Genomic DNA, 26,867 nt, shown 5'->3' with positions numbered 1-26,867 from the left:
CCACCAATCCAAAAGTTTGCCCACCCCTGGTCTAAATCCAAAGACTGTGGAAAAAAAATAATATTTTTGAACAAAAATCTTTAAAATGCATAGACATTATCTGTGCCACAGTTTTTGTTACTGTGTGTATGGAGATATGTTTATAACTAGTGTGTGAACATATGAGTCGCGGTTTCTTTGTGTAACATCGTTTCACACTTTTTTTTTTACTTAAGACTTCAGGAAAAGATTTCGTAGCTCGACATTAAACAAGGTATCAGCCATTTGCTTGCTTTTTTTTTTTATTTACTCAAAAACTACCACAATTCACCAAAACAACTGCTGAAGGCGCATATTGCACAAGAACAAGGTATCCAATCATTGTTACTATTATACTGTCTAAAAGTCTCAATAGTATTTGACGGCAGTTCTAGTTTCTTGTCATCATCACTAAAGCTTTGAAACTTCAAGCCATTTCGAACAGAAGGCTTCAAATGTTTCAGCGGTTCATAAAAATCCCATTTGGCCATCGCAACAAAATAAGAAGGAAGACTTGACTTGATACTGACACTGATCAGAGACTGAACGAAAGCGAGGCCCTAAATACACACGCGCTGACGAGACAAAGACGAACACCTGGACGAGACGCAAGTGGCGGAAGGAGCTGATTGGACGACGCAAGGGGCCGGGATGACAAGCACGTGTGTGCACCATCAACTAACGAGACTCACAAAGGAAGGCGAGGGAAAGCTGAAACTAAAAACTAACATTCCAAAATCAACCAAAACACTTTGTGACTGCAAAAGTTTCTTTTGGAAGTGCCTCAACAACAACACGCTGGCAAGTGTGGAATTAAAATGGACAGTTAAGTAATCTTGCGCACCGAGAACGCGCTGCGGAAAACACCAACGTGCTCTCGGAGGGGAAAAGAATACATCACGGCGACACTTATTTATATTAGTCAGACTTCGTTTTAATACAACCCATGCAAGTTTCTCTCTTCGGGCTACTCGTCGCGAAGAAAAAAAAAAAAAGGCAGGCAACGTTTTTTAAAATGTGTCAAAGTCGTACGTTTCACGTGTGTGACTGAGGCAGCTGTTTCTCATCAGCAGGACTCCGGGCTTAGAACGAGACCCCCGAGGGGAACCTGTGCTTGTGCTGTATGAGCAAAAGGAAGCCATGCAGTTATTTCCCGCATGTAAAATAAAAGGGAATGAAAAAAAAAAAAAAAAAAAAAAAGTCCACCAAATGCAGTCAAGATCTGTCTTGACCTGTCTGCACGCCACCTCATGAATCACTCCGTCATGGCTGCACAGGGAACGAACTGTGAGATTTTGCAACCTTGTGTCTGCTCGGAAGATGCCCCCTGGCAGCGGATCAGAGCCAAACGCTTCTTCCATCCAAATTGGCTTGGTGCCAGCTTTGAGGTCCAAAGCGTGGCCACTTCACTCCGACTCAGATGGCTTTTTCGATTGCGGATGCGTATGAGTGGATCGCCAGCTGTGCAATGTGGCAAATGTGAGGCGCTGGTGCCCACAGTTGTGCATATTTGGAAAATTGTGTTCGCCACAACTCACCCACTTCAGCTTCGACAAGTGCAAAAGACAAGTGCAGAGGCCCTAAAGGGTCAAAAAAGGCGGCAAATGGTTAACGAGGTATACCATAAGCCCTATAACTGCAACAGTGCGTACATACGTGCATTGGGCACGTTCGTGGAGAAGAAGAACGAAACGAAAGAAGACTAATAAGCCCATAATAAGCTAAGCGGATTTGAATAATAAATTAGCCCACTAATGAGGTTAAAATCAACCTCTGCCGTTAGCATCTCCCCCGCAGCAGCGTCATGCACGGACACGTTATTTTTTTATGAATATTAAAAAAAATGAATATATAATTTTTATGAATAAGGCCGGAGGGCAAGGGACTGACCAGTAAAAAAAGGGTCAAGTGCCCAGCTCTGGTCTTGATCCATTATTTGTTACCACATGCAATTGCAGAATTGCCTCCGGCCTCGTGTTAGTAGGACTAAAGTCAGCAAAGATCATCTTCACTTCCGACATCCTCCTGAAGAGAAAAATTGGTAGAGCAGATGGATGGAAGTTCAACGTAACTTCAAGGGAACTTGAAAAACGGGCGAAAGTCTCAAGAGAGCACATCTCCTCTTCTCTTCTGGAGCTTTCTTTAAAATGCTGCCAAGTCAGTCGGCAATATCAAAGGGAGGTTCTTTGGAGTGTGTCCAAAAGTCTCAGCCGGTCCGGCCCTTGGCTCGTCTGGCCCGTTGGGAACATCTGTCCTCACTGAGCATCGTCCAATCTGACCAAAGCACGCTGGTGCTGGGATTCAAATTGAGTCCGGAGAAGGAAATCGAAATTATTTGCAGCATCTCAAGCGCTCCAATACAAAAGAAAACGAAAACGATCATGATCTGATCAAATACAGACAGATGTGATTTCAAGGAGAAAGACGAGAGCATACAGTAGCGTCAATTTATGGTACACATTACGAGCTCGTACATCGGCCGACTGACACGAAAAAAACTTACATTTTGCTGCTGCATTATGAAGAGTTGACAAGTAATACTTTGATTTTTTTTTTTTACACAATCGTTGATTTAATAACAGCAGAACAGGTTTGACACAAATATAGGCCGTAGCATTTTAAAACTACAGGCATTATAATGTCAAACTTTTTTTTTTTAAAAAGTGATTTAATGTTGCGGAGGGCAACCGCGCCCCTCGAGGGCCGCTATCCTGCTCAGCTTTGCAGAAGCCGAATAACGACTCTGATCATTTGAATCAGGAGGCAAAGATCGAAAACACAGAAGGAGGGTTTGATAGACCGCTAAGTCGCATATTGACTCCATACTTCTCATCACGCAGACCAAGTCGAATTCTGCGCATAAAAACTGCACTACCGACAACAACTTTTTCTTTTAAATGTATAGTCCATAAATCCAACATGGATTAAAAAAAAAGTGGATTATATTAAATCTATATTAAAAGCGCAGACCGATAAGTAGTCAATCTATATGTAAATATGAGTCACATTGGCCAAATGCACGAAGCGCTCAGTTTGATCGGAGCCCCGGGAGCTGAAGTTCGGATTTTTAATGGAATCGGAGGGGAGGGAGGCCGAGGCGGCAAGGTGAAGTGCCAACGCTTTCACAAGCGACAACGCTGGATAACAGAGGACATGAAAGATTACGCTCAGTGAGTGCAAATAAAATGATTGCATTTTGGAGGTCTCACTCGCTTTTCTGCATGACCACTTTTGCACGAGAGACAACAAAAGTCAAGGTTGCTGAAAATGAAACGTGACGTTTTGCAAGTGTCTTCTGGAAAAGCTCGGCGCGATGCTGAGGGGGGGGCGCGTGTGACCCTGGGGAACATGTTCTTTTCCCGTTATACGACAATAAAGTGTAATTGCACATCCACTCCAGTAGATGGCAGTGGCGCTCTCATTGCCCATTGTGCTCAGCAAGTATTAACTCTACGGTGGAGGTTTGTTTTGCAACGAAAATGCTCTTATTTATAGTTGCGGCGGAGAGTGGGTGGTGGGGCAAGGATTGTTTTCTTCTAGCTGGGGGGGGGGGGGCGTAACAAAATAACTGAGAAGCACAACAGTAAATGAAAGACGCTAATAGGCCACACAGCTGTGTATGAATCCAGTAACGTTGCACACATGGCGATTAGTTCCAAATGGTGGTTCACGAGCGCACACACACACACACACACCCTGGCACACCCCCACACACACACACACACGCGCGACACACACGTTGAATGAGGTGTTTGCTAACAAAGGTTTGCGTTTCACAAATTGTCGACAGAGTGTAGAGAATGTCCAATAATGTTAGTCAGCAAACTGAATTAATTCCAAATTAAACATCAGCACGTCATCTTCAGTGATACCGAAAATGCGTCCGGATGAAGATTATGTCCTGCATATCCGCACTAAGAATTTGAGCCAGACCAATCAGAAGTGCAAAGTGCAAACAGGGCAGATGTGAAACATGTGAAACATGCATTACATAATGAGCGCAGCGACATTTATGGTATGTCACACTTTCAGGTCACTCAACGACCTGCTGGCCACATAAATCCTTGCGGCATATTTGGAACCGCTTTGTAATCCCCTTGCGGTCACTGCAACAGCAAAGCGCACGCCGGCTGCAAGGCGGCGACCTATGGGAGTCATCAGGTAACATCTCTTAACCGTCCACAGGTCCAACGGTGACATTACAATAAATGGCAGCAGGTGTTTGCAAATGCTGACTTTCGGAAACGACATTAATTAAACAGAAGAGCTGCTGGAACAGCTGACCTAGTCGTTCTACATCCAGAATAAACCTTTGTGGTCGCAGCGGTAAGAACATTTCATTGCGCCGACGTTCAATTTATATTCACTTGGGACGAGTGTTACGTTTTGGTTACATTTTATGCAGAACACACAAAAAAAATAAAACACACACACACACATGCACAAATGTGTCAGTTATCAATGACAGAAGCAATGCCTTCAGAAATGTAAAATTCATAATTAATACAGTGGATATAAAATGTCTACACACCACTTTTGAAATGCCAGTTCGTTTTGTACCAAAAAAAGAATAATAAAGCCCAAGATGAATCATTTCAAAACTTTTCCCACATTTAATTGGACCTATAAAATTTACAACTCAACAATTTTGGGTGAAATCTTTGAGTGTGGAAGTAAGCGTTCACACACTCTTACGGCTTAATTCACAAATAACCAATCACATCCGAGCTCGTGTTAAATTCGAGTCAGCACGCGTCTCGCGCCATTTAAACTGCATCTTATTAACCACTAATAAAACAATTCGAGGAGGCTTTTCTTTTTGCTATCCAGCACAAGTCTAAAGGTTTTGTGTTGACACCGCACATCACATGTTCTAATTTAAAATCCTTCTTGAAGATTGAGCTATGTGCAAAATTTCCTTTATACGTAAATGAGCATCAGTAAGAAAAGAAAGAATGAAATCGACGGCAGCACGGAGACTGAACTGACCATAGACGAGAATGTGAGTGGGCTTGATTAACTTTCTATGCTGGCAAGCAGTTCAGTGTCAGGGTCCAGTTCAACCATGACCCTAATGATGACAAGCGCTCAAGAAAAGGGATGGCTGGATAAAACTGAACATACTGTCCAAAATTTACAGCCTGATGATCAATTTAAAAGCTCGCTTTTAAAACAAACAGCTCCAGGACACCGAATTTATGGCTCTTGAGTGCAGAGAACAAGCGCAACAAAGTCCTCTGCCGCCACCTAGTGGCCGACACGAGACAAACTCATAGAAACCCTTTAAAAAAAACAAATTTATTAGCAATCACATGGAAAGAATGCATGACATCTACAGGAGCATTTGTTGGAATAAAAATGCCAACTTCTTATTTACATAAGTCTGCAATTGAGTGTGAATAATATTAGCGCATGCACATACAAATTGCTATAAGATACCACGCTTTTTTTTTTTAATTTTCCCAGTTTACTTGGTCGCCCGACTTCACAGCTCTTCTTCACTTGAGCTGCGGTCACAATATTTGCAAATTAGTATTCTGCTCACCACCAACAGACACGGGACAATATGACGCCGAGGAGGGTGGGATGGATAACCGCACAGACGTGATGACCAAATGAACAAACGCCACCCAGGCGTCACTTTAAAAAAAAAAAGGGAGAAAACGGTCTTGCCAACGAGAGGAAATGAAACGACAATCAAATCAGTCTTTGGCGACTTTTACAGACAACGACACTCAAAGTGATCGTCGAACGCGTCGGCTCTCAGCGTGACTAAATGATTGATCGAGACGAACATTCAATTTTCTGTTATTCAAACTGAGCAAGAGCAGGACAACAAAACCAGCTAGTTGGCCACACCCATAAAGCCGCCACATTATATATATTTTTTTTCTTAAAAAGACCCGTTAATTGTCCCTCCCATTTAAAGTTACACAATACAGGCAAGAGACGCTGAAACCCATCAACTGACTGAAATGTTACATTTTCTCAATTTGCTTGCAACGTGAGGTGTTACCTTAGTGCAGCGACGTCTTCCCGCCCAGATTATCATACAAAAGATTCACAGGCGATGGCTGTTGTGTAATCAAGGAATTTACATTGTTCTGTTATGATTTCAAAATCGCGTGTTCAACGTCGCCTTGGGCGATGACTGTCTGATTGGAGCTCTCACTCGGCCAAAAGGCACTTAAAACTCCGCAGGCCTTTTTTTTTTTTTTTTTTTTCTGCCTCAGACACAAGCGAGCGCTCATTATTTTTACCATCTCCTCATCTTTGTACAAACTTGAATTCAAGCCTTGTAGCAAATTAGGCAATTTCATGCCAGGGGCAAATTATGGCTACGTTGCTCAGAGTTCATTGGTGACAGAAGGCATTAGCGCAATCCCCATTTGGCAAACTTTGAAAAAAAAAACCCACAATGGCACTGTAAACGCCAAACAAATAGTCATTTGTGACGTTCTTAGGGGAATTATGAGAACAAAACATTTGCAATGTCATTTGTTTGGCGAAAAATGCCCAAAAGGACGGGCGGCGGTAAGGCGTGATGTGCATGAACGATCCGCCTTCTAGCACTGAAAACGTTTCAGGACTCCAAAGAAGAGTTGTTCTAATCGTGCTGTACATAAACGACAGCGACAGGAGTAGTGACTGGGTGAGCGGCGGCGGCGGCGGCGGCGGCGGCGGCAGGAGGGAGGAGGCAGAAAGAGCTGAAATACTTGACAGAGGCAGTTAGAAGGATGACTGTGGACGATCCAGAAGTGTTCGGGGCTCAGGCCGCAGCTGCGTTTGGCTTTCAGCTTCTCCGTGACTTGGAGTGCTGGATGAGCCACTGCAATGTGATATCTGCCCCGAGGAAAGTCGGCGTCATCACCGGCAACCAGCGCAAGGAATGCTTGAAAGCGAGTGAACGGCATGACGTACCGATGTTGTCTTTCTCTTTGCAGGATACCGAGTAGCAGCAGATTTCCCGATCTTGAATGGCTGACAGGTTCCTGTTGAAGGGAAGCAGACGAAAGACGAAATCCTCAAGATGTTTCGGTGACATGCAAAGTAACTCCAATCGCAGTCGCATAACTAAGATATCGGGTACATTATAAATTGATGGATTTGTTTGAACAACCAGATTAAATAATAATAATCATAATAATAATTAAAATAAATAAGAAATTAATTTAAAAAATAATGAAAATAAATAAATAAAAATAAATAAATCTCACCATAAAAAAACTACATTGAACCGCTGAATATTCTAGATTTGGCATTTACAAATTCACCTGTTCAGATTTTTTAGGGAAACGTATGCTTCGTTATTTCCTGAAAATTTCCTCTATTTGATGTATTGCAACTTGTGTTAAGAAACATTGTTTGTCAAAAAGTGGGTTCTAATTATAAAGTTGATTTGCTAGAATTAGCGCAATTAATTATAGGGCATTTCCCATGATTCTAATATTTTGTTATGTTTAGGCCAAAGCAAATCAAAGTACTCCTTTTGCACCATTTTCTGGCATCTTGGTGCGAGCGAGAAGTGAATTGAGGAGCTTCACTTTGACAAAATTTGCACTACCTTGTGGCATCTCGATTCATTACAAAAAAAAACAACTATGAACACACTCGCGCATGTGTAACTAATAAAGTGTCAGTGGCGCAAAATAATGCTCTGAAAATAATTTCAAGAACAGAGTTTTGCATTTGATACAATACATGCGTCAGTGCGTTTGTCAAGAAAAAGGAAAAACTTTTTTTTTTTTTAATATTAATCTAACTGCAAAGGAATTGTGTCAGGATTTGGCGCTTGTGTCCCTTTTTAAACACTCTGACATTTCTTAACTGAAAGACCAACATGACAACAAGTTTCCAGTTCAGCACACTGAAAATCTCTGAACTCGTCAACTTTGGGTCCGAAAAGTTCACTGGATAACTTAGACATTTTCCATCTGCTAATACGGACAGTAGAACTAAAATGTGACGTGAGCGATGAGGTGTGTGACGAGGGAATCATTTTGGGTGCCTCACATCTTTTCAATAAGCTGCTTCTCATCCAGCGCGTTGGGTAGATCTCGTTTGTTGCCGAGCACTAGAACCTGAAAAACGACGACGACGACGACAAAGGATGATGAATCTCTTACAGGTCAAATACAGAAAGAATTTTCCTCAAACCATCTTGGGTGGGAAATATCAAGCGACTTACCGGAATCCCTTGAAGTTGTGGTTTGTCCAACAAGTTGTGGAGCTCATTCCGGGATGCTTCTATCTTATCTCGATCTGCCGCATCCACCATGTAGCTGGAGAAATACAATACGCGGAATAAAAAAAACTTTGACCTAACAGTTTCATTAGTTCCGTCACCATTGTGCTTGTTTGTTTCAATTATTACTAAAATAATCAGAATTCATATTTTTTTCATAACCGAGCAGCCCTTGAAGACATCGTGAAGAAAAGTCATCACAACAAAAGCTGCAGACGACACATTAGTCGGAAGAATATTTCTTATTTGACACATTTTCAACAGAACTTCAAAGGCACCTTGTTCGGTTATGTACTTTTGCTTAAAAAAAAAAAAGAGGAACTAGAACACATACTGACTACTCCACACACTTACACAATCGCGTTGACTCCTCGACAGTAGCGTTCCCACATGCTTCGGAAGCGGGGCTGTCCACCTATATCCCATATCTGAGGAGAAAAAAATATTTTATTAATATACATTTAAATATGTATTTAAATCTAATGCTCTCTCCCTTTCCGATATGAGCAGGTATAATCTTCCTTTTCCGAAACTTGACAAGTGTGATGTTGACTGGAGATTGCCAACAATGAAGATGATAAATTCAGTGTTTAAGAAATGCAGTCCACTTGTTTCACGAAACACAAAAAGTTTAAGTGGTAAAGCCACAGATTTGTACATGCATATGTACCTTGAAAAAAAATTGCAACTTGAGGAAATTAAAAAAAATCCATTACGCTGTGACAACAGGATACAAAACATCCTGCTAGCCTAGTTCACATACCTACCTTGATTGTCACGTTGCCTTTTGTGACTTTCCGCATGTTGAAGCCAACTGTAGGGATCATGTCTTCACTGAACTGGCCTGACTGTTGATGCAAAAACAACAAAGAGATTGTCAACATCAAGTGAAAATAAAGCACAATCTTCACTTCACAGTGTATGCTGAAAAAAGACACCAACTGCTTGAAGCATTTTCACCCAAACCCAACTCTCCATTGTCTGTACCGTTTGACCACATTAGGGGATCAGGGGAGCAGTCTCATATCTTAGCTGAGATTTGAACCTGAGACTTCTCAACCGTGAGTCTGGGGTGTTGACACTAATCCATCTTGCTACACCCACACCAAAACAGTTTGAGGAAAATTATGATTTTAGGTAAGGGTGGAACACATGGCAAGTAAAGAGCAAATGACTGCCTAACTAATTCATTCTATTATGAAGCAATTTCCAGGAAGACTTCAATGGTGATGAATGCAGGCCTTGTAAATCCAGACAGGAGTCCCTGATTGCAACACTGGATGATTTTGCTGCAGTGATCGTGGATGATGTTGACATGCATTGGTCATACCTATAACAACTCTCGCCGTAACATCCACGTGACTATTTCAAGAAGTGCCCAGTCACACTGTCAACTTCGTCAGTAGACACGCGCACCAGACTTGGGTGTTTGCCAATATGTTGCGCCCTGTTTGCAGTCGAGTTATTTATTGATTGATTGATTTTTGGGGGGGAACATTGGGACTAAACATAATGCACCGTACAAATGACATTTAACAAAATTGGCTTGCAAGCTTTTCACATGCTTGGGCCCACACTGACGGAGCATGTTTGTTAGCGACTTACAGCAATCACGTTGACGAATGTGGTCTTCCCGGAATATTGAAGACCCACAAGTGTCAGTTCCATTTCTTCTTTCCAAAACAGCGACCTGAACCAGTCCAAAAGCCTGTTGATGAGGGCAAGCATCTTGGATGACACGCTGCTCAAAATAGCGACGACTTTCTGATCTGACGTGAGTTGTAGGTTAGTAGCAATCTACACCGGAAGTAGGTTGTGCCTGAGGCGCGTCATGTGATCTACAGTTGCGTTCAGGTAGTCATTAGAAATGGGAATTTGTAACTTCGCAAGAAGGACCCCTGAACTTTTTTTTTGCCGTTAGAACTCAAGTTTATGTGCTGTGTTTTCTTTATTATCAGAAACAAAACATACATAAAACACACTATTGTCAATTCAGCTTAACGCAGTATGCACACACACGCAACGACCATGATACGTTGTTTATTTTTACTTCCCGTCTTATTGATATTTTTCCCAGTTGAGCTGACGCGATATAGGTCAAAGGTTTGGAAATGATTTCTCTCGGCCTTACTTATTTTAAAGCAATAAACATTTATCAATTGAACAGAGGTCTGTAGACTTTTTACATGTATTGTGCATGTCCGCCACAAGTGCATAATACTGCGAGCTCACAGCCATCGTTTCACAATATGGTCATTGTAGACACAAATTAAACATTTATTATTTATTGATATTTCAGTATTTAATTATCACAGTAACAGTGGTTGATAAGGTTAATTTGTTGCTTACCTATATCCAGTTGTTTCCCAAATATATTAGTGCGTGTGCGTGTACACGTGTGCGCGCGCGTGTGTGAATGGCATACCTGTCGAATTAATGTAGTGCGTTTGTGCTTGTTTTTTTTGGGGAGTAAAATGCCGTACCCTTATCCCCTTTCAAATGCGCTCTGAAACTGTCACCACCCCTAAATTATGCTCCCAGAATATCCCATGACCAGATAAAAATGTATGTAATTAATAACAACAGCGTCACACCACAACCAAAAATAATTATTTCATCTGTATTTCCCTAAAAAATAAGCAGTTTATGAAATCTGTAAGAGGTCAGAGTTGGTGACTTCTGCGGATTTGGAAAAAAAACATGACCAGCAGATGATCACAGAGAAGGCAGTTTCTTTAACTTGCAGCTACACAGGGTATTAAAAAAAATGTAAAAATTGTTCATCCGTTTCAGTCAGACGCAGGTAAAAATCACGGTTCCACTTCAGGTCTTTGAGTCATGTGGCAGCCCTTAGAGGAGATTTAAAGTGGACGGCATGATTTAGTTGGGCGGTGCATTGCTTTTTGTTGTAAAAGGAACTGAATAAAATGAAGGAAAGAATATCAAACAATGCCATCGACTATAAATACCTTTGGCCTGACAAGTGTGGTGTAGTTCTCAGGAGTTGTTGCACTCATGGTTGTTGTATAAATTGTACCCCTGTGAAGTAATTGCAACAGCAAACAATGAAAGTAAATACATGAAATGCCACAAAAATGAGAGCAAAGCGAATGAACAGAAGTTCTGCTTACCCATTACACACTGGAAATAGCGACAAAACCTGACGAAAGACAACGTTACAAGTTTCATTCTTTCAAAATGCTTTCAACAGAAGTGGGTCGTGCTAGGAGTCTATGTGTCCGGGGAATATTGATTGATTTGTTCTGACTTACCTGAAAAAGCGAGTAGATATTGAAATGCTCTTGACCCGTCGCATTTATCGCCTTTTCTGCTGCTCTTCTACAAACGAGAGATGATCGTGGATCATATTAGTGTCGAGAATCGAGTGGAATCGCAACTGACGTTGCGCTTCTCCTGTAATGGTTCAGGTTTTAAAACGTCGCCGCTAAATTCCCGTCTTCTGCTCAGTGCGACTCGTCATTAAATAATCTCAAAGAAAGTTGCACTTTAAATATGAAGCAACACCTCCACATACACACAATAGAGTTGAAAGTGTCCCGTTTTCAACCTTCCTGCGCTGGTTCAAACCTACAGCCTGGTACAGCATTAACCGCATTAACCAAGTCAGAAATATGCTAAGATTGAGCCAAAAAGTTCAAATGGAACTAAAAAAAAAGTGTGTCAAGACACAAAAATAAATGCACAGCTAATCTTGAGCTTCTAACACGCACAGCATTATAGGACACATTTTCCTTGTGTGCCCCTCAAATGCATCGCAATTGCCCTTTGACAACTTCAGAGTTCACAAGTATAAAGTTCTTGAAACGAAAAAAATAAAGTTCATGCAATTTCATCCCCAAAATAACTCTTGGCAATTCTTCGTCTCATTATTTAGCGATATATGTTGCATATCAAATGTGTTTGTCGTGTCATGTCATATTCCAGACAGCTCACTTTCGATGATCCCGCACTGGGATAGGAAGCCAGTGGTCAAAGTTGGTCTCGACTCTGAACCATCTAAAGCAAACAAAAAAAACAAACAAACAAAACAAAACAGTTACGTCATACCAGTGAACGAACAGAACAATAGAATTGCGGCCATCTTAAACGACACCAACACTCCATTCGGTGGATCCAGCGGCCAGATGTCAGCCGGGCCCTCTCGGTCTCTGGTGATGACGACCCCTTCGCCGGCCCGTGTCCCGCCCACGATGTAATACACTTCGGTGATGATGGGAATTTTGGCAAGGCGCAGGACGGCATCTTCAAAGTCTTTTGCCTCTTGTAGAGTCTGCGCAGGAGACCAAATGTCACCGTTTAAAATTCCTAATAAAAAGTTTATTTGAACCTCGGTGTTGTGGCACTTGGAATATTTTTTGCTTGTGCGTTTGCAGTTTCTCAATATCAGCAGTTTATGTGTGTGTGTGTGTGCGTGTTTGGGGGGTAGTGGGTGACAGTTTATTGCGTTCAAGAGACCAGATTTTGCTCTGATTCCATCCGCGCTCTTTCCTCCTCTCACCTCTCTCACCAGCCAGCTGACTGGAGTTCTCTTCAACAGGAAAACTGACAACATATTATTCCAGAATTGCCACCAGTGACCCGTGCCTGGTCATGCACACAAAGCAATATTCATGTCGCAGCATGTTTTGAGCATTTGATGCCGGCGCAGGAAGTGTGGCGCTACCTCGCTCGTTGCTGGAGACAGTGAACTTGTACGGACTTTGCCCTGTCCAAAGACCAACGTAGCCAGCAAAGGTGGTTCCAGTATAAGAAACCTGCAATTGGTCAAAGGTTGGGTGGTCACTTTTGGCATCCGGGCAACATCGAAATTCAAAGTATAAAGTTGTTAAAGTTGGAGGGAAAGTTTTGTGGATAAATATGTCGTTCAAAAATTGATGAAAGGATTTGGTGGCAAAGAGAAAAAAAAATTTGAGGACAACCACAGAATGGAAAATAGAATAGAATAGATTTGTTTACTGTCCTGGCTGCTCAGTACAATAAGCGTAAGGTGACAATAATAAATAAATACATAAATAAACAAATAAATAAATACAAAATAAATAAATAAATAAATTTAAAAAAAGAACATATGATGCAACTTACTTCCTGTGGCCCTCTCTCGCCACATTTTGTTTTTAAAAATTCTGCTTGTGTAACTTTTATGATGGTGACAGTTTGGCTCTTGTCCACTTTAGGGTCAAAGGTGAGCTGCAGCCTTTCACAAATAACCCCCAAAATTCAGAAAAAAACACTTTGGTGAATAATGAGGTGAATAAAAATAGAGGAAACGTTACAAAAAAAAAATTAAAATCGGCAGATGAGTGCATTCACAAATAGGTGAATTTGCAAATGTCTTACGAAGATAAATATGCAGGGGTTAAGTTTTCAATCAATCAGCGGCTCTGCGGGATTCCTCGAAGAGATTGTTTTCGAGGTTGCATTGTACCGAGGTGACAGTGGAAGTGATGTTGCTACATAGGATACCGTTGAGGTTTCATGTGACGATGCAAGCATTGTCAGACCATATTCAAGGAAGATTTTATGAATCGATTTTGAAGCAGTTCATGAATTGGCATGATGGCTTCACAGTTCAGCGGTGCGAATCAAGTTCGAATCAGGGTCTGGCCTTCCTGTGTGGAGTTTGCGTGTTCCCCCCAAGCATGCGTGGGTTTTCTCCAGGTACTCCGTAAGCGCCGAAATTATTTCGAACAACATCCTATTCAAAAACCCCGAGGTGTGAAGCGTTTTACCTTTCCGTTCTTCCGGAAGATTACATTGACAGTAACGTTCCTCAGAATAGGATGCGGGTAGTCGAGATTCCTGCCATGGTACACGTTTCCATCTTTGTCCTGAGCCACAATGCTCGTGCAGAATCTGCAAGTGCAAAAAATTGACTTAGCGTCGATGTGGATATAAATGCGTTAACATTCGACAACACATAATATGAATGAATATGTCGCAAAGAATACATACGCAGATGCTTCGTAGGCAAAGTTGAGCATGATGATATCCGTGAGGTTGTTGCCAAAGTAGGAGGACATGCCACGGATCTCCTCACCGTAAGGCTCGGTAAGGATGAACTTCTCCGAGACATTTATCACAGATCTGAGAATGTCATGAATCCATTTTGGAACTGTCGCTCTGACAAGAAAAAAAAATATTAACACAAGCATAAGATCAAGAGGAAAAACATTTTACTGTTGATTACAGTTTGCAACAATAAAGTTTTTTTTTTTTAAAAATTCTACTAAAAATGACATCACACGTGGTGCGGGCTCAGGAAACGACAAATCACGGCTCAGCTTGTGAACGTTCAGTGAGCAACAACCTTTTCTAAAATACACAACTTTTTCATGAAAATATATGGCTTAATTTATTCTTGTAGTAAAATGAGCATAATTAAAAATGTAATTTTTTTGTTCTCCTGATATTATTAATCTAATCAACCAATAACTTCATCTGGAGGATTTTTTTTAGAGTATGAAATTATATGATTTTTCCGTAAAATAATCGTAGTTTTTATTTATTTTTTTGTGTGCGCGTGTGTGTGTGTACCAGACCCACAAGCCACTCAACACTGGTAAAATAAGTGTACATGGAGTAGCAGTTCGTGGCCCTGTGTTGCCGCACATTGTTAAGTGTGCAAAAATAATTCATTAAATTAAATACATAAATATAAGAGTAATCGTTTGACATTTCCATTGAAAGCAAGTGGTACGATATAGCAATCTGTTTCCCTTACTCTATGACCTCTTGAGCAGCTTTCTTGAGGAAGTCGGAGTCAAATAGTTTAAGAATCGGCAACCATCTCACATGGGGATCGTCATCCATATTAATGTCGACTGTTGGGGGTGCAAAATCCGAACTGCATGATACCGCCAGTGCGACTAGCACCACCGCAACACGGACGGGCAGCAGCATCACGACTGTGGCGAAATGGTCCGTGAACGCCGCCTTGACCTGGGAAGAACACAAGCGCTCGCAAATGTTTTTCTCGGAGAGGAGCAGCGAATCAGAACTTCCGTTCGAGGTTTTTCAAAATTAAAGCTTTGGTTAGGAATAATGCCTGAAATTGTAAAGTTGCCAAAGACAAACTTGACCGGACTAAGATAGTTCGAAACAATTATTGTTGTACTGCATGTAAATCTAGTACAACCGGTTTCTAATGCCGTTAACGTTTACTTGAGAAATCCGAGGATCTTTGAAGGCACCTTGCGAGCGAACGGACCGCGCGTGGCGGTTTGACCGCAATGATGCAAAAGAAATGTTGTTACTAGATTTAGCAACATTTCCTCCAAAACGACCTATGCAGAAATTTAGTCTCTTTTAAACTTATTTATTTATTTTTTTTAAGTTTTGGCACTCGTAAAATCATTCAAAAGCTTTTTGAAATCAGAAAGGATTGCTATTATAACTTAAGGGGCACAAGTGATTTTACGAAATTAAAAATACGAACTAACATAAAGCAAACGTGCGTCTATGATAAATGTTTTAATCTAAGGAATAATTATAATAATTAAAAAGGTGTTCAAAAGTTTAAGTTTAAAAATGTTTCAAAATGATAAGAAACATACATATACATTTATATATATATATATATATATATATATATATACATATATATATACATATATAAATATATATATATACATATATATATACATATATATATAGATATATATACATATATACATACATATATATACATATACATATATATATACATATATATACACATATAAATATATATATATATATACACACATATATACATATACATATACATATATATATATATATATTTGTGTGTGGGTGAGTGTGTATACACGATTTGCATGTGTACAGGGAACTTAGAAACAACTCAAAGACGTTAAAGGGAAAATAACAACTGATACAGTTTTTTTGTCCTCCAAATTTAGTAATTTGTGACTTTGAAACCTAATTCTCAACATTGAGCTGATATACACAAACACACCACGAGGTGGAGCAAGTGGTCCAATTTGTGTGGAGATGCATAAATCGCTGGATTTAGCAAATAATCAATTTGTCTTCCAAGTTTTACAAGGATACACATATATGGTGGAAACTCTCAGGGTATGCCACACTATTGTTGAAACCACGACAGCAACAGAATAATTAGTTATAGGGCTGCCCTTCCCAGATTAAAAAAACAAACAAAAAAAGCTACAAACTAAAAAAAGAGCACTATTCCTGCAGATAATGTGACTTTATTTTTGTCCGTCCTTTACATTTAGGGCTGGAACAGCCATTTAATAGCATTCGATCCCTCAATGGACTAGTGGCATTTTAAAAATATCCTTTAGGAAGTAAATGGATGTTATATTCAAATATCATTATTCCCATAAAACATAAAACTCATCTTCTGTTCATAACCAATAGCATAAATTGCAATATCATTTTCTTTCCGTAAATGTCATCCAATGTTAATCCTTCTGCTGCCTAAAAAAAAAAACACTGACTAATGAGTGCAGGTTTTACTGCACATTTCTACCAAGACGTCTACGTACAGATTGTTTGACATCTTGCAGAATTTGATATGTTTACAGCTTGTAATCTAAGACATGCGACTGATTTACAGCCGCTTGCCTACTTGATGGGTTATGCAAGTGTTATGCAAGCATGTGTTGTTCTGGAGCAGTCAGGGTGGCTAGCGACAACACGTACACCAATAAGCAGTGGATTCCACAAGGTTAGGAATTAAAAAAAAAAATCTTTATTAATACTTTAATATAGGCTATATATCAATAATACTTTATAAAATTCCGACCAACAAGCCTGTTATATTTCAAAATAAAAATCCAGAGTACCTCTTTCTATAGAAAACTATGACTACATTTTGTCTCCACTTTACATTCACTCCGTTTGCCACAGACACACTTTAAAGCAAAATACATATCGCGAGTGTGTCTGCACTAAAGAGTCAAAGGCAACACCATGAGTGGAGATCAGGAATTTGAGAGACGACACAAGTCGGGTTGAAACCGAAAGCTATGTACACGCTTGGCATACGGCTACCGTGAAACCTCCTCGGGTGGCGACGCAAATACACTCATTAGGTCACGTATCAAAAATAAAAATGTAGACAGGAGCATGAACAATAAAAAGGACACGAGTTCACAGGACATCGATTTGGACGCACGTAAAAAAAAAAAAAAAGAAAAAGTCGTGTGTCACGAGGAAATCATAAATGTTCGTGAGTGACACACCTCGTACGGTGACAACGCCCTGAATTCTTTACAAACACTCATATGTAGATAGCCGGAGGATGAGTGATACATTGTGGTCAACATGAAAAGGAATTTGGTTAAAAAAAATGTACAGTTATAACTCGGAGACAAAAACACTCGATCAGTAGTACCGTAGATCTGTTGTTTTTGCATCAAAAGCAAATCCAAGCAGCGTCTACTTGTAGAGTACAAGGGTCTTTTGTTTAATCCTTACATTCATCATAAGTGTGTGTGTGTGTGTGTGTGTGTGCCAATAGACAGGTCTAAACATATACATATACATACTTTTGTGAGTTGGGAGCTTATGTCCCGTACATTCTGGATTAACCTCTGACATTCAACGCAGAGTGCAGCGAAGAAGAACTCGGCTCCACTCCTGCGCTCACATTCTCGCAGCTTCACAGTGTTTCAGAGTCACGCAACAGGTCGCCATGACGCTCGGAAAGCCACGAGGAGGAGCGCACGATAGAAGCTGGTTGACAGTTTGAAGAGTTCGGGGCCTTCTTTGGTTTGATTGAGCCCCGAAAGTCTGTTATTCTTTGGTTTCCAAGTTTAACGGGTAGATGTGTCTTAAAGCTTTGGGGAGTGCAGGGGAGTCCATGGAGCTCTGGCGAGGAGCTGGAGACCCCGCCCCCTGGGACATGACCACAGGTGGGGGGGGTTTGTCTGGGGCCAAGCTGGCAGCAGCGGCGCTCATGCCCGGGTACATGACTGGCATGCCGCCGGGATACCAACATTTCTCCAGCATGGGGAGGTACGCCGCCGCTGCTGCAGCTGCAGGGGGGATGAGATAGAAGGGGAGGCAGAGCGGGGGCTGGTTGGGGGGGAAAGCCACGTAGCTGCCAGGACCTCCGGCTGCAAGAGCAGAGAGGCTTTCGTCCTCGGAGGAGTCAGATCGCGACTTCTTGGCTTGAGGCTCGCCGCCCTCCTGCTTGACGGCGTTGAGCTCCGCCTCCTTTTTGTGGCTGTCCGACCACCGGGCTTTGGGGTCACGTTTGTCATGTTCGCCTCCGTAGCCGCTGTCAGTGTCTGTGTCACTGCCGCTCTGCTCCCCGAGCCCGCCGGGGTAAGTCCTCTGAATGACGGGAACGCAGTTTTTGGACCGGCCCTCGGTGGCTGGGGAGGGCTGCTCTGCGGGTTTCTTGGGTTTCCCCGAACTCTGAAAGACGGACTCGCTGACGAGCGCGTCGCTTTGATGTTGGAGAACCTCCGAAGCGACTTTGTGGATGTGGCTGATGACGTGGGAGGGCATCAGGTCCTGACTGTTGTCTCGCCGAGCTAGATAGTGGAGGACCTCTTTTGCGCACAGGTGGAAACCCGAACGGAACATCTGCTCGCTGACGTCTGGGTCGTCACCGCCATGGTCACCTGGTGCAATGTTAGCGAGAACAACATCACTCTACAATGCATCACATGTAACTTCAAGTTTCCCATCAAACCAAATTTCCCATCTCAATATTCCATCTATCAATCTTGCTCTCGCGATTTAGCTTGCGATCTATCATCTGTCATCTGTTTGCATTCCGGTTAAGCTATATCGCATTCAATGTTTCTGACTATGCTACATTGATTAATGAAGTTCTTTTTTTTTTTTTTTTAAATGAACATCTGTGATCATTTGGAATAATAATTAGGATTTTGCATTAAACGTTCGCGTTAAGCTAGCAGACTTTCATTCGATGAAGTTGGATATTTAGGATGGAGTTTAAATATGGGGGTGTGTAATTGGCTTTTTTGTTTTGTTTGTTTTATGAGGAGTGATAAACAGCTTGAAGCGTGCACGCTGAGCATCTAATTTGTATAAATGGGCAAGGAAAACTGGGAAAAAAAATTATTTATTTATTTATTTTTTAAATATGCTTTTACTGTTTAGAGGATTTTTACTATTGAAGCGTGAATGTATCCGCTGCAATCAATGAAGGTTCCCTTTACACACACGCCCGTTTGTCAAACGTACTTATTTGTAGGTCCTTCTGCAGCTCGATGATCTTCTGTTGCTGCTGCTCCAGCAGAGTGTTCAAGGCGTTCACGTGCTTCAGAGTGAGTTCCAGCACCACCGCTTTCTCCAAATGACCCAACGTCTAAAAACAGGAAGACCTTCGATAAGAATGTTGATCTTTCTTATGTAACACATTCTGTAGCCAAACAGAGGCTAAGCCTCAAACTCCCCGGGAAGTCATGCAAATGCAATCCACTTCGACGTGACGCCTGACAGAATTCAGTCAACGTTATCGTGTTAGAAGTACAAAAAAAACCATATTGATAAATTATAATACATGTTTAAAAAAAAAGTTTTGTCGCTTTTTTTTTTGGAGCGCCCAAATTGATCTTTCCATTTAAATGTGTTTTTTTTTCATAATACCTGAAAAACTAAAGTGTGTGTGTGTGTGGGTGTGGGGGGGTGGGTGCGTGTGTGCGTGTGTGTGTTAGCTTCACAGACATGCAAGAAAGTCAAATAAACACTCACTGTAAGTTTGAGCTGCTCTGGCAGCAAATCTTTGAGCTGGGCAATGCATTCGTTGATTCTGTCTCTTCTTTTCTTTTCGATTAATCGATGTGGCAGCTTGTAGGTCTCCTGCAGGTAGAAGTGACAGTCTTAATCTTGTGAGTTTATACATATACATTTTTTTTTTAAATATGACATATTGGAACTTGAAATTACCCTGCTCTCATCGCATCGTTTCATGCCTCTTCTCGACTTGTACACGTAAATGGGAAAATCCATCCTTTGAAAAAAAGTGAATTACTTTAATGGGCTTTTTTTTTTAATTATTTAGTATCATTTACACTATTTTGTTATATAATCCTTACCCCTGCATGTCAGCGATATCCAGCGATGGGTGTTTGGTCACACACGGTGGCGGTTGCGCCCTCGTGATCCCCTCCATGTCGCTCAAATATAAAAAGTGACTAAAAACATACAACTAGAAACGATCCGATGCTTGGCAGAAAAAAAAGTCCCGCAGCCGATTTCGATATTCCGTATCTCGTGCACTCTTTCGCTTTCCGTCTCCCGGGAGCGCGTTTGTCGCCCTCCGAAGTGTGCGCACTGTTTATGACAGACGCGATTCGGCGGTCCGACTGAGTGCGCGCGAGGAATGGGCGGGTGGGTCGATGCCTACGTGTGGAACAAGTCCTGTGACTGCAGGCACGTCCCTCGCCTCAAAACAACACTGAGCAACTGTGAAGTCACATGAGCCTCACGTGTTGGACGGCGCTTTCAAAGGCTGCCCCCCCCCACTCCGCGCCGCAGCTTCCTGTCTGTGCACGCAAGCGCGCACGCGCGCACACGCGGGCCAAGTACAGCCCATTCCAGTAGTAGGCCTATCGCCACCCACGGGAGTCGAGTCCCGTGTACCACCACGCTCCGACTCTTTGGACTGTGCGCAAGCTTTTGTCCTTCGCACCCCAACTCACCACACATTGTTATCAAAGACAGAAAGTAGCGCAGCAGGCTGATAACGTCCTCTTTTTTGGATTGTATCGTCACTCACGCAGCACGCAACAAATAAATGTTATAATAAAATAAACAAATAGGTCACGTGGGACAAGTGTAGTGATGCACCGACGTCACTCGATACAATTTTCAAAAGTTGCATATAACTAATTTTTTTAAATTACTTTCTGTATGACTTACATTACCCTCTAGAGATCAATATGGATTATTTTATCTTTCTTCGCTGTTGCGACGAGTTCTGATTTAAACAGTTTCAAATTGGCTACAAGGATTGGCAGTCGTGTACAAATGCTTTTCCATTAACGTTTAATCAACGTTAACTGTTCAGTCTGATTTGTTTTGAACTTTACACAATAAGCTACAAGTTATTAAGAACGCCAGATGGTAAACACGTGTTATTTTGACAAACGTGGCGAGCATCCAAGTGCTTGTCTGAGTTCTTTGGCAGCATGCTTGAGTTTTTTTTTGCGTTGCGGTTTATGCTTGCTGTCATGAATATGATAACTCTGAAACTGGACCTGCTTGTTCTGTGTCACGTTGCCTCCGAACTGCAAGCGAGAAAAACAACCTCGGTGCCCTCGGGGTGCGACATCACAAGACGGCGAGCCCCAGTTACTGCCGGACGCCAATGTCGTAATATCTTTATGTCATCGATACCTCAATTAATTATTGAATTTTTGACCAGGTACATTTTTATTTGGAGTGTGCAACAAAATTCGTGGGGTGGGGGTGAATATGTTTTATGTTTTAATTGATCGTACTTTCCAAAACTACGCCAACAAACCAGTAACATTTCGTTTTTGGCAATGCTCCATCATAAACAAGTCATTCTAGCAATGCTGCCGTTCACATGCTCTTGTGAGCTAGTGGTGTTTGTTTGGGTAAAGATGTGAGGAAGGTGGTGGGTGTGAAGAGAAGCTACAATCTGATCTTGCGAGTAGCTTCAAGACCACCTTCAAGACCTTTTATTTATTTCCTGTCTCGCTTTAATGTAGTGAAGCAATTACGTGTGCAACCGCGGGTTGGATCTCAACTCACCACAGAGCGTGTGCGGTGTTTGGCTGTGCTTCAGCGTTGCTCAATGGGAGGTTTTTGCTCTTCTTGCCGACAAGTTTATGTGCAGGGAAGTGTGAGCTGTGGCTAGCTGATTGTTTGGCGGAAGCAAAGCCCAGAGTGTGGAAAAAAATGCGAGTGCCCGTGAAGACAAGAAAAGCATTTTAAATCCGAAGGAAATACATTAGACTGTGTGGATGTGGCGCAAGGGTAGACGGGCACTGCACAAACTTTGGATCCAGTAAATTATGGTTATCAAATTATTATTATTATTATTTTTTTAATCAGAGATGTAAGAAAACTTTTGAAAATTATCTTTTTGCAGTAATTCAGAATCTGCCCATGTTTTCTCTCTATAACATCAGGTTTTCAAAAAGAATTTTAATATAATAATAATAATATTTTTTTATATATTTCTGAATTACAGGTTTAGTTCAGTAACTATTTCTGAAATATCATGGCTATAAATAACACCGCATGGTAAAAGCCGCATCATGCACGCTTTTATGGGTCAAAGTTAGAAAGAAAAAAATAGCGCAACAACCTGATGTGCTAGAAAACAGCAAAGACTTTTTTTTTTTTTTTTAAATCAACATCCAAAATAAGTTTAGGGACACATAAAGACATCTCTGATTGAAATTTGCTGTTGGCCACGTGCAAATTGTTGTGTTTTTTAAACTCTGGAGTTTGCTACCGTTAAATGACAGAAATGACATTGTAATTAAAAAAATCTATAAAAATGAATGAGGTAACCGTATCTTTCAGACGTTGAGATACAAAATGAGTCATTGCGGAGAGGGCTAATCACGCATGATAATGTATGCAGGAACAAAAAAAAATGACGATAATTAACTAACAAGATGTCTTGGAACTTATACATGTTTTATCTAAAAAAATAAGACAAAAAAATGCAAAGTAAAGAATAATTACATTCATTTTAATAAATATTTCTACTGTAATATACAAAATGGCACGGCCTTGATTTTATATCATTAATTCTAACAATCCTACAAATGAACAATTCTTCTCAACCAATCAGTTTGTCTATACAAAGGCAAGCAATAAACTTTACACATACATACCGTTAAAAAAAAAAAAGACATCTCATCCCATCTCATTTTCTCTACTGCTTATTCGAACTCGAGTCATGGCTGAGCAGGGCAGGACAATTAAAGTGCAAGCACAAATAAAGAAAAAGAGTCACAACGCGAGCACGTTTGCTGCAACAGAGTGGAAATGCTGATTTAAGTTTGCTCAGCTGAGAATGTTCCGGCAACCAAAACTGGGTTCATGACACTTAAGAAATTATTCAACACAGGTAAGTAGATTTAACTGACCAATCAGTCTATATGGAGAGAAATAAAAATACCGTCCATCACTATTGATGAGAATGACATTTGGATTTACACTGATGAAGGAGAACCCAACATGTTTCTTATTGAGAGCAGTACCCTTAATTTAAACCCATAATACAAAAAAAAAAAAAAGAGGCGGTCATCTTATTTAAATAAAATATAATCTCAACAGTTGTGCAAGTAAAAATGGAAATCAAGTCCTTATTTTATCAAGTAAGACTTAAATACAAAATAAAGGGCAACACTGGGAAATGTTTTATGGAACTGAAAGTTGCATATTGAAGTTTATATATTGCACAAAATACAAAAAAAAATAATAATAATAATACTGCTCGCACGGCCTAAAATAGAAATGCGATTTGAAATGGAAGGTCATGAAAACGGACAATTCAACCTCCCCAATTCACGGGGGCGACCCGCAAATGGATCAAGTTATATGACTTCAAAAACATTTGGCACAAAAACCTTTCTGGACTGGAAAGAAAAAAGGTGGGTGAGTGCAAATGTGCGAAGTGAGTGGAGCTACACACCAGAATAATGACGACAACTAGTGTATACGACAGCGTTTCCGTCTAAAGTTGTACTCACAACGGTCACGTGCTTCCTCGGGAGCGAGGACTGCTCTGTCCGGACGTAAGGCTGATGCTGAGGTGCTTCAGGCGCCGTCTCTCGGGCCTACGCCGGCTGCTGGGGGTTTACGTTCAAGTGCTGTGGGTGTCCCAGCAGGCCAATGCGCTGCTTTTGCTTCCTCTGTTCGGTCATCTGAAAGAGGACAAAGCGGACGCAAGGAGGACAAATTTTTTAAAAAAATTAAATAAGAGTACCGATCTTTTCTGTGCGCTCCGTCTGTCATCGCACGGAAGCCGCACGATATGCAACACTAATACTGAAAACACCAGCTTTTGAGAGTCAAAGCACACGCTTTCTGTTAAGAGTCAACTCTGTAGTTGTTTATTTGAGCCTTGACGCAAAAGCAACAGTTTTGGCAGTGATTTAAATGTTGACTTTATCTAACTTTGTACCTTTCGCTTTCATGTTTTTCATTCACATTGGCCCAATATTGTCGTCATGAGTCTGTTTAAAAAAAATAAATAAAAAAAATAAATAAAAAAAAAACAAAAAAAAACAAAAAAAAAACAAACAACCACTTTGGTTTGCCTGACCCAATTAAATGTTCTGGGAAATAAATTACGTTTCAATTAATGGACTTTTTGTCCTTTTTAAATCGGAAGATTACAAGACAATTTAAATGAAAGCAAGATTTTTTTTAAATTGTGTTCTAAAAGCAAGCCCGTACACCACACGTGTTTAGCAACACCATCATTTCCTTCTGTCTGGGTCAAAAGGTCTCGGTGACATTCACTTCCTCACCAGCGGTTCTCAATTGAAGGGTGAAGCCGAATTGTACAATTGTGTTTACGGGAAGAAACAATATTGCAAAAACTTTGCTACAACAGCACACACTTAACCCTAATTTACTCACGCCGAGCAGCTGAATGGCTTCAAATATACGGTTTGAATTTGAATTTGGAAAAAAAAAACAACGAAAAAAAAAAAACTTGGTGACGAAGAAGAATGTTGGTTTCATTTAGACATAAGTAGTTCTTGGTGGCATCTATAGGCAATTGAAAACCCTTTTTTTTTTTTTTTTAATTCATTTTCTCCAATTTGCGTTTTTGCGCGACCAACCTGTTCCTTGAGCTCGGTCAGCTGGCCGGAGAGGTTGGACACGAGTTTCATGGTGGACTCCAGCTTTTCCTGGAGGCTTCGAATTTCATTCTGCTCGCCGTCTGCATCACTGCTGACCAACGACATGGCCCTCATCCGAGGAAACCAGTCCAGGTTGTGCTCCTGGACACAAATCGGGAAGGTTAGCTTCATTTCAGACGGCACACATGCATCGATTCGTGTCGCGTGATTTTTATCTCCTGGATTGATAAAGTGAAAACGTATTCAGTGTCATCAACATTATTCAGATAATTTGTAAATGATTTTTTTCCATTTTGTTTTATTTTATTTTTAACCTCAAACTGTGTATTGTTATGAATGATGAAAGCAACAATAACTGTGACTCTGTAACCAGCATCATAACTTAAACATTCTAGTGTTCAATTTTTAAGGCATCTTTATTATCTCACGAGGGCGAATTTGTTTTATTAATTATTTATTTTTATTATTATTTTATTTAATTATGAATTAATTAACGTATGACTTATTCATACATGTGTGTCTAAGGAGTAGCCCTTTGCGTTAATCAGCTGCCAAGAAGTAGACTTGAGTTTCAAACAGGTCGGTGACCCCTGTCGCAGACTATTTCACCCGGCACGGTCAAAAGGTCAACTTGGGTGAATTCCTTCCTTCGGAGACTGACTTGACCACCACGTGCCGTTGTAAACGGATGCTGTCTGAACCTACCTCCAAATTAGCCACATGAGTCATATAAAGGGGTCAGTGTTTAACCCTTCAACGCATTTTCCCACAAGCCCTAACTAAGTCGGTCATTACGAATAATGCACAGGGGGATGCTGCCACGGAGAAAAGTTGAGGGCCACCTAAGAGAAGGGTCGATTTGTTTTGTTTTTTTCATGTTGTGACCGATATTACTCAACTAGTAAACAACAAAATGATTTGAGATGTAGAAATAGAAGCTATAGCAAAAACTGGAGTTGGTGATGTCGGCCTGCTGTTATGATGAACATAATGTGTGTAGGCACCACAAAGAGGTGGTGAAGGGGAATAACACAAAATTATGACAACGAGTAGCACACTCATTGTGAAAGGACGAGCAAAATGGCATGCGCAGTTCCACTTCCGGGACGTAAATCAAACGTGGCTTGCAAGTGTGTTGACTGAGCTTCAGACTGTCGTAATGATTCAATAGCAATGACACAACCACTGTCTTCATTCTTCAAGTCACAGAGGCCGTGATACAGAGTTTGTTGTAACTACCATGGCGCAAGACCAGAGCCAAGGTAGCAGCTCTATTTAAAAAAAAAAAAAAAAAGAAAAATGTAACCCAAAACACCGAATCTGAGCAATCTACAAAGACTTCAAATTTAAGAAGCACAGCAATGAGAGTAGCTGCCGGCTTTCACATACGCCAACAAAATGAGGGCAATGAGCGATGATGAGTCATGGCTGCATGTTGTATACGTGACACTTCACCCTAACTGACGTCAATCGAAGTCATTGCCGGAGGAGTCCGTTTGCCACCGTCTTCTCTCCCGATGCTTCTTGCACACTATTTCATCGGGTTCTCGAATAAAATGAAACAAAAGTACGAGACAGGGCTTAATAGATAATTAGATCGGCTGCAAATTTGGACACAATCTCGTCCAAAATTATCGGAACAGTGAGGCAAATTTCTTTATTCTGAGTGTACAATGAAAACTTGCGGCTTTGACACGAAAACATCTTTTCCTGCCAGGTACTTTACGTGTGGCTATGACACGCACGACGGGAGAAAGCACCTTGTGATTAAACGTACCACG

The 26,867-nt window shown here is 41.0% G+C and overlaps 4 protein-coding genes across 15 annotated transcripts in view; all 4 read right to left on the bottom strand.

Annotated features, from left to right (window-relative positions):
• Positions 1-5,300: 5,300 nt before the first annotated feature.
• On the bottom strand, positions 5,301-10,086 carry LOC148326753 (ADP-ribosylation factor-like protein 8B). Its single transcript, XM_088309747.1, has 7 exons — positions 9,869-10,086; positions 9,031-9,111; positions 8,618-8,691; positions 8,207-8,300; positions 8,032-8,099; positions 6,940-7,010; positions 5,301-6,861 (listed from the first exon to the last, which is right to left on the bottom strand). The coding sequence occupies exons 1-7, from the start codon at positions 9,989-9,991 to the stop codon at positions 6,812-6,814; spliced, it is 561 nt and encodes a 186-aa protein (XP_088165873.1). The 5' UTR covers positions 9,992-10,086; the 3' UTR covers positions 5,301-6,811.
• A 446-nt stretch (positions 10,087-10,532) lies between these two features.
• On the bottom strand, positions 10,533-15,421 carry LOC148326752 (N-acylethanolamine-hydrolyzing acid amidase-like). The gene is made up of 11 exons (XM_088309102.1): positions 15,006-15,421; positions 14,237-14,404; positions 14,014-14,137; positions 12,948-13,038; positions 12,783-12,868; positions 12,382-12,554; positions 12,218-12,280; positions 11,536-11,602; positions 11,395-11,423; positions 11,233-11,302; positions 10,533-11,112 (listed from the first exon to the last, which is right to left on the bottom strand). The coding sequence occupies exons 1-11, from the start codon at positions 15,182-15,184 to the stop codon at positions 11,074-11,076; spliced, it is 1,089 nt and encodes a 362-aa protein (XP_088165228.1). The 5' UTR covers positions 15,185-15,421; the 3' UTR covers positions 10,533-11,073.
• Positions 15,422-16,974: 1,553 nt separating this feature from the next.
• bhlhe40 (basic helix-loop-helix family, member e40) lies at positions 16,975-20,792 on the bottom strand. Its single transcript, XM_088309777.1, has 5 exons — positions 20,323-20,792; positions 20,174-20,237; positions 19,979-20,086; positions 19,469-19,592; positions 16,975-18,879 (listed from the first exon to the last, which is right to left on the bottom strand). The coding sequence occupies exons 1-5, from the start codon at positions 20,397-20,399 to the stop codon at positions 18,044-18,046; spliced, it is 1,209 nt and encodes a 402-aa protein (XP_088165903.1). The 5' UTR covers positions 20,400-20,792; the 3' UTR covers positions 16,975-18,043.
• A 2,145-nt stretch (positions 20,793-22,937) lies between these two features.
• Positions 22,938-26,867, bottom strand: part of itpr1b (inositol 1,4,5-trisphosphate receptor, type 1b) — a 47,444-nt gene continuing 43,514 nt past the window's right edge. For all 12 annotated transcript variants that reach the window (XM_088309764.1, XM_088309766.1, XM_088309769.1 and 9 more), the window contains 2 exons: positions 25,066-25,227; positions 22,938-24,138 (listed from right to left, as the gene is read on the bottom strand). In XM_088309764.1, the coding sequence (XP_088165890.1) occupies positions 24,052-24,138; positions 25,066-25,227 (249 nt within the window). In that variant the 3' untranslated portion in view covers positions 22,938-24,051. The remainder of the gene's footprint in view (positions 24,139-25,065; positions 25,228-26,867) is intronic.

Source organism: Idiotropiscis lumnitzeri, chromosome 11 (assembly GCF_059441095.1).
Source record: "Idiotropiscis lumnitzeri isolate Australia: NSW breed Sydney's pygmy pipehorse chromosome 11, RoL_Ilum_1.0, whole genome shotgun sequence".
NCBI lineage: Eukaryota > Metazoa > Chordata > Actinopteri > Syngnathiformes > Syngnathidae > Idiotropiscis > Idiotropiscis lumnitzeri.
Note: the sequence above shows the minus strand (reverse complement) of the source record. Positions and strands in the feature narration are given on the sequence as shown.